Source organism: Lycium barbarum, chromosome 2 (assembly GCF_019175385.1).
Source record: "Lycium barbarum isolate Lr01 chromosome 2, ASM1917538v2, whole genome shotgun sequence".
Classification (NCBI taxonomy): domain Eukaryota; kingdom Viridiplantae; phylum Streptophyta; class Magnoliopsida; order Solanales; family Solanaceae; genus Lycium; species Lycium barbarum.
The window spans coordinates 97,239,478-97,247,221 of record NC_083338.1 but is presented as its reverse complement, the minus strand read 5'-3'; the positions used below and the strand labels follow the sequence as shown (position 1 = coordinate 97,247,221).

Below are 7,744 nucleotides of genomic sequence, written 5' to 3'. Positions count from 1 at the left end.
GAAATTGTAATTAAAAGTTATGGCGCACCGTCATAAGTTGTTAAAGCGTGATTTTTCATTTTTTTGAAAGAGTAGCCGAAATAATTTTTGTACAAGCTCCTTAAACGGGGATAAATATTAAACAACAAACAACTAAATTACTGAACCTATTTCTGCAAATCACACACTAATAGCTGGTTGAGGTCGGCCAAAACCTCCACCTGTACGTCCCGGGTGGTTCATACAAATAATTAAACAAAAGACTAGCTTCCATTTTACCCTCTCAATTTCAATTTATGTTTCTTGGTTTTTTTTTTTTGTCCATTTTAAGAGAATGTCAATTTCTGTATTTTGTAACCTTTTAATTTCAACAGCTAACACGACATATTTAAAAACACAAAATTCAAAAAATATTTTGATACATTAAACACACCTTTTTTTAATTAAAGCCTATTAAACACACTTTTTTTTTAATTAAAACCTATTAAACACACCTTTTATTTAAGGTCATGAATTAAAAATCTACATACGAAATGAAATGAAAGGAGTATTATTTCCAAGACACACAAAAATGAAAAGAAAGGAATATTATTCCAAGCACATGTTGTTCCCACAAGGGTGTAAGTTAAAAAAAAAAAAAAGTTACGTTCACTCTATGTTTGCTTCACATTCTAAAGAAGCTTCATTTTAGTAAACTAGATGCTTAATTTGACCAAAAAATATTGGAAGAAGTAACAAGTGAAGAATCCAGCATATGCAGTCTCACCGAAAGAAGAACAGGTCAGTGTTGCATTTTTTATCCGCATATGTTCTTGTCAATTGGTATAGACCAATTGTGTCATAAACGGAATATTACTCTTTCATTGTCTTTCATAACAATAACAATAGATGTTGACACCCAATTTTGTCCCGCCTTTCTTTCAAAATATTTATTTACACTTCTAATATTTTTTAAGAATAGTTATTTATACTTTACTACAATTATTAGCCTTCATTAATATCGTCATTTTTCATGATCCTACCATAGTCATTAGCTATTATCATTTTTATTACCGTTATTACTGTTATTACTATTATTATTATTATTATTATTATTATTATTATTATTATTATTATTATTATTATTATATTCGTTAGATTGCATCACTTTTAACATCTTACGCATCACATTTATTTTATATATCTAGACGATAGCATTACTTACTGTTGAACTTTTAAAAAAATATATATATATTATCGCGCGGCTATTCCGATATCGTATAATTGTGTTTGAGTACTAATAAATATATTTTTCATATTAGGTAATACTTTACCACGCGTTAATACATAGTTAACTAAAGAAATGTCTTTCATCTTGATTTAGGAACCCAAATAACTATAAGGAAGAAAGCATGTTAAGTCCAAGACAAATAGGCTTCATACTAGCCCAATTCACATAAAATATGATCCTAATTTAGTCAATAATGGCCCAAAATGAGTAGCCCATTCGGCCAAATAAATGGCCCATCTGAACATTTCCAATATACAACCCACTACCCTTTAAACCGACCCGACCCGACCCGTTCATCTAAAACCAACTAGGGTTGCCTTCAATGCCCATCAGCTGCGCCTCTCTCTCTCCCTCTCCATTTTCAGTTAAACCTCCCCCTTTCTTTAGTCACGGACAGAGATTGTCATCCTATTTCCATGCAAACCTTCACTGGTTCAGAACTTTTCCATTACTTGGTGAATATAGATGCATCAAAATCTTCAAGGACCAGAGAAGATCTGTCCATTTTGAGCAAAGTATGAATCAATCACGTGAAGAAACCTCAAACGTTCGGATTTGCACGAGTTTTGACTCAACTTTGAATTGTTTTTCTTTGATTTCAAATTCCCGCTCATTGGAGCCCTAACCCTAGCATTCTTTTCCTATAAATGTGTCTTAAACCTTGAGCCGCAGGGGAGGGAAGACACGAAATTTACCTTGGCTTTATGATCTAAACTGTGGTTTCAAAGTTTGGAGCAGTCACTGTGTCTCATATTAAAAAAAAAAAATTGGAACTTCGCTCGTCGTGTTTTGAGTTTGAAGTTTGAAACTTTTTGTTAATCGAAGCGGGTTCGGGTTCGTCGTGTTTTGAGTGTGGATCCGATGCCTCAAAGCTCCGATTCACTGCCCCCGCAGCAGGTAACATTCGAGTCCTTGGTTTTTTTTTCCTGTTGTTTTAACTATGTGCTAGTATGTGTTTCTGTTTAATTCCTTTGGTTCCAGTTAGGTTAGTTTAAGTTTTTTGTGTAAGATAGCATTAATTTAGTTCAAGCTGATTTTGCTCGAGTGCTGTGGATTAACAATATCTTGGGATTAAAATTAACTATGCTTTGTTATAGTTGTCAATGTCCGTTAGTTTCATTATAATTAGTTTGAGGAAATTCACAGAATTAATATGTGTTTAAGTTTAACTATGGATATTGTTTGGTAGAACTGTTAATGTGTATTAGCTCTGGTTCTTTTTTTTTTTTTTTTTTTTTTTTAATTTTAGATTAGTTTGGATTAGTGATAAGAGAAATCTGATTTATAAACTATTATAACATTAAGTTATACATGAAGGCTATTTTTTAGCTGTTTACCATTGCTGGTGTCAGTCTTGATTGGTTTGAGTAATGTAGAAGATCAAGTTTGAATTTCAAGATCTATTAGCGAAAATGTAAAATCTTTAAGAATAACTAGTGGATTTGTCCTGTCTAAATTTTAGTAACCTCTAAGAGGATCAGTTTTTCTTGACCTCAACTCTATTATTCTTTTCTTCTCTTGAAATGTGTCAGGAGTCTCTTATATGTTTTGCCTAGACTCTGTCCAGTTTTGCTTTTGTAAGACATGATTAAACTAAAGAATTAATCTGAAATAGGATTAGGGGCTGCTCTGTGTGACACCTGCTATTTATATGAAATCTGTGAACTTGCATCATTCGCAAGTGAATAAATTGATCAGTTTTCCCTTTAGCATCTGTGAGATATTGTTGATCATCAATATGTTTCCATTTTGGTGTTCTGTTTCTAATAACTGATTGTTATTTCCTAAATCTTGTTAAGTGCAAATATTTTCCCCTGGCTGTTATATTGTGGAATTAAAAACATGGATTAGGTTGAATGTTGATGTGCTTAGCCATTGTTTGTATGGGATGCTATGATTAAATCTTTGACATTTGAGATTTAAAGTTCATGTGCTAATATCCCTTTAAGTGTATTAATATGGTTTCATTACCTCACTGTAATGTAGAAAGCATGCGTCTTTCAATATTTTGATTAAGCTTACAAATCATTTAAGGTGGAATTTGGGTAAAAACTGAACACTTTTCTTTATTAGATGTAATTCATTTCCTGTGGTATTTCTTTCATGAATTCTTTTATCAGTTCTTATCCAAAAACATATTGTGAATATATTTTGCATAAGCTGTCTCGCTAATCTTCACTCTTTCTTTTTTACATGTAATGCATCCGGAGCAACAAAGAGTCTCGTATATAGACTCAATATGGCTGCCGCTAAGCCGAAGACCTGCATTTACACCTTCTTTGCCCATTTCACTCCCACTATACCTCCAAGCGGAACGATGGGCGACGAAGCCTCCGTCTCTTATTTATTTCTGTTCTAGTTTTGCCTTTATTGGGTTCTGTGATAATCTTGCTTTTAACGTTTCTAGCTTGTTCTTGATTCTCTTAATATAAGTATAGGACCAGTGCTAATATTAACTTAGAAAGGGTAGTTGTTATGTAGGAAAACCAATAGCTTATTTTTTATTTAGATAGTAACTTTTTTTTTATCACTGGTCTCGTGCAATGAAGCAAACATGATTTGGCTTTCGGACTGATTATAAATTGGTTTTTCTAGAATTTAAATAGCGTCCTTTAGGTTAATAAAAGATGCTTTCGCTTATGGTGAATCTTTTTATATGTTCATTGTCGAACAAGTGTCAACAGAATTTTTATTTTTAACAAAACAGTTTTCCATATTCTGATATAAAGGTGCAGCTTTTGATAATTAAGATCAAATTCGGATTTTAAGAAGCTAATAAAATGGAGTATTTTTAGCATCACTGGATCATTTTATTCTAAAGATTACATCTTCCCTACCCTGTTTGAAGAAAGTTCAGATTTCAAGATCCTTTAACAGTTCATATGATATAGCTCCAACTCAAATCCAAATCTACTAAACTTCTTTAAAATACTTACTTTAAGAATTTAATTCCATGCATAATGTTATGATCGATTGAGTTCTTTTTCTTTGAAAATAAAAGGACGAAAATAAATATGGCATACAAACGTGATTTTGAAAGCTTTTTTTTTTTTGGTTTACTACTTCCTGAAAGTTTTCAGAGCTTTGTTTAAGTCTAAAAGTTCATCATGTTATTATTTGCAAGGTTTTCTACTTTAATCACCTAAATACTTAGTATGGATACTTTTTCTCACATTGCTTATACAATATTAAATACTATATTTTTGTCACAATTTCTTATGTTAACCTAAGTTTGGTCGGTAACCGTATTTAGCAGATTCTAATGGATGTCTAAGACCTTCCCGTTAGGATATTTAGAACCCTTACCTAGAATTTATTAGGTTAGTAAGACCTTTAAGATTGGAGTTTATTTTAGGCATTTACTTAGTTAAAATAGGTGTCCTAATTCACCGTTAAAATAATTAAGTGGTGACTCCTTAAGTTAAACAATATAGGAATCACCAATATGTTATACTCCGTTTTGACACGGTTAGAATGAGGTATAACAGCTTGGCGACTCCGCTGGGGGGCATTTAGGTTCTTAACCATAGCAAACTTAGGTTAATTAAGTTATTGTGCTTTAGTTGTTCCTCTTATGTGTTTTTTTTTTAAGAATTTTATGTGATATTTTTGTTATTTGCTTTAACTATTTCTTTTATGTGAGTTCTTGTAATTATGTGTTACCGCTTTCTTTAACTGTCATTCCATTCATATTTTCTCTACTTCTGGAAACTCACACTATCACACGTACACGCGAGGTGTATTTTGCGCACCCGCAAATTTCTTTCAAAATCCCAAAATTTAGGAGAGATGGCATATGCGCGGGGTGTCCGAATTTACGGTGACCGCGTAGCCTTCTCACTCGAGTAGTCCGCTCGGGAACCTTGTGTCTAGTAAGCCAAATCTTAGAAAACTTAAGATAGAGCTATGCCACCAATTCTATTTAAGTCATGCATGCATAAACCTTAGGTGGGTCGGTCCTTGGTATCGACTCCACAATTAGGAAACCTACCAAATTGTTGACGGGTTTCATAACCCAACGACCAATAAGCATATTATGTGTAACGTGATAATGATAGAAGGATCCAAGCCTAACCTTGACATGTCGAGTTTGGAAATCATTTATTTTTCTTTTTTGTAGGATGGATTTCGTCCTTCAGATCCCCAAGATTAAGATGGTCAGTGGCATCCCAAGCAAGCTTAGGATATGGTTGGAGGATTTGGACCTGCGTAGTAGACTGGCTGTCACGAGGAGGTTGAGGTTCCTCACTTCATTGTTCCAGATCACTCCCGACAAACATGTGATCAGAGCGTTACTTCAATTTTGGGATCCAAATCGAGTTGTCTTCAAATTTAAGGACTTTGAACTCATACCCACATTTAAAGAAATAAGTTATTTCACTAGTTTAAAATATCAAGAGAGGGGTCAGATTATCCCATACAGTCAATCAGGAAAGAAATTTCTCCGCTACTTGGGGTTGAAAAACACTAAAGAACTCCGATGCTTCGAGAATAACTGGGTCTCTTTAGGTTATTTGTATGAAAAGTACGGTCGTCAGGATGGTTACAAACTGTTCAAGAAGGAATTCTCATGCACTCCCGTCCATTGGCAAGTTAGACGTCCCATTGTATTTGCTGTCGCCTTACTTGGGACTTTGGTATTCCCACGTGAATACGGCAATATCAGTACTTGCATATGTTCCGTGGCTCGAGCATTTTTTGAAGGAGTTGATGGCGCGCAACTCACTTTGGTTCCCATGATTTTAGCGGAAATACTTCGAGCTTTGGGAAAGTGTAAACGGGGTGAAACAAATTTCTTTGAGGGTTGCAATCTTCTCATCCAGATGTGGGCAATGGAGCATTTTTACCAATGTCCGAATATGGCAGACATATGCTTCAGTGAATCAAATAAAATTGGTAGTTTTTATGAAAGAACGAAACTGTTTGTATCTCCAGTTGGCATTAATGATTGGTATGAGTTCTTGGCTTCCCGAACTGGTGATCAAATCCGATGGAAGTACCCCTTGCTATCTCGTACCACGGCCTATATAAGAGGTAGGAGGCTTTACTATATTGAGCTTATTGGGTTGAAAGGACTCCAGCCATACGCTCCGGTACGCGTACTTCGACAGTTCGGTATAGATCAAGTAATCCCTCTCCAAGCTAATATGAGTGGTTCTGAAATCCTTTTTGGGCCAGACTTCAAAGTTCCTAGAGCTGGCCAAATTCTCGATGAATGGGATAATATTGATCCAATAAGTATTGGGGCTGGACCGGCAGGAGGTATCCCAGAATATCATGCATGCCTGCAAGAAGACTATGGTAACATAGATCCTAGCCTAGCAGGCGAACCAGGATTCGAGGATAAAGGGAAGACAATTTGGATAAGACATTCTCGCTTGGGGGCCATGGTTGTCACTCCCGAGATGTGGGCTCAAATGGCGAATATAATGCAGTATTTGGGAAATGCGGGAGCAGGGCCTAGCAATGACGGAGCATCATCTTCATTTCCGCCGCCAGCGTGATCAAGTGCAAAGGATCTAGGCCAAGTCTTAGGATTGTTTTACATTATGTCATCTTTTATGTATTTTGGTTTATTGTCTCATCAATGTACTCGCTTTTGTTATTTCAATGAAACTTGGCCTTTTATTTCCATACTCAAGTGTCTCAATTAAATGGCTTGGATCACTCTATCATAATCTCGAATATTTGGCGTTAGGCCTACCTCTGGCACAAAAGAGGTCCCGTGCATAATAGGTCGCACTATGATTGCTAGATTTCTCTTTTACTATGTGATTTGTTTGCTATGTAATATATGTTTCTTTCAAACATTATCTGTCAAATGTTGACATTATTTTATTTAAAGTAGCAACCATTCACACTATACTAACGTAGTTTTCTTCATCTTTGAAGGTTTTCTTTTATTTTGATTATTTCCCCATAGGTTGATTCGTGTTGACTGCGAACTGGCGGATCACCCATACTTCACAAGATCAAAAGCACGAGCATTCAACAATATGAATGATTTAGGTGCATCTGAACAGAATAGCTTGGCACTTATCACCGTTCCGAGAGACGAGCCTGAGGCTTCGGAAGGAAGGAATGCTGATGAACTCATCGCCCAATTGATGCAACAAATGACCAACATGCAAAGTGAAATTGAGCGACTGCGAAATCTCACTAACCTGTCCATTACCCTCAACACTCCTCATCATGAACAGAGAACAAGTGCGACAATCCCACCATCCTTTTCGCCTGTTGACTCGCCCGTGTTATAGCCCACATTTTGTACGTTCGGATAATTCAAGGTAATTGTGGGAAGTGAAGGGCAAAACCATTTTCAAAAAATTATTCTATTGCCCCAAGTTGTTATGAATATTATTTATGAACATTATTAGTATGAAAATATTGAGAAAGACTAAAGGTGAAAAAGGAAATTTGCAAAATGGTTTATGGTAATATTGTGGAAAGGCTAGGGGCAAAATAGGAATTTCACAAAAATTGTCTTGAAGATTC

General features: G+C 35.3%; 1 protein-coding gene across 1 annotated transcript; it reads left to right on the top strand.

Moving 5' to 3' along the window:
- Positions 1-1,479: 1,479 nt before the first annotated feature.
- Positions 1,480-6,883, top strand: LOC132626680 (uncharacterized). The gene is made up of 2 exons (XM_060341629.1): positions 1,480-2,146; positions 5,370-6,883. The coding sequence occupies exon 2, from the start codon at positions 5,371-5,373 to the stop codon at positions 6,751-6,753; it is 1,383 nt and encodes a 460-aa protein (XP_060197612.1). The 5' UTR covers positions 1,480-2,146; position 5,370; the 3' UTR covers positions 6,754-6,883.
- Positions 6,884-7,744: the final 861 nt, after the last annotated feature.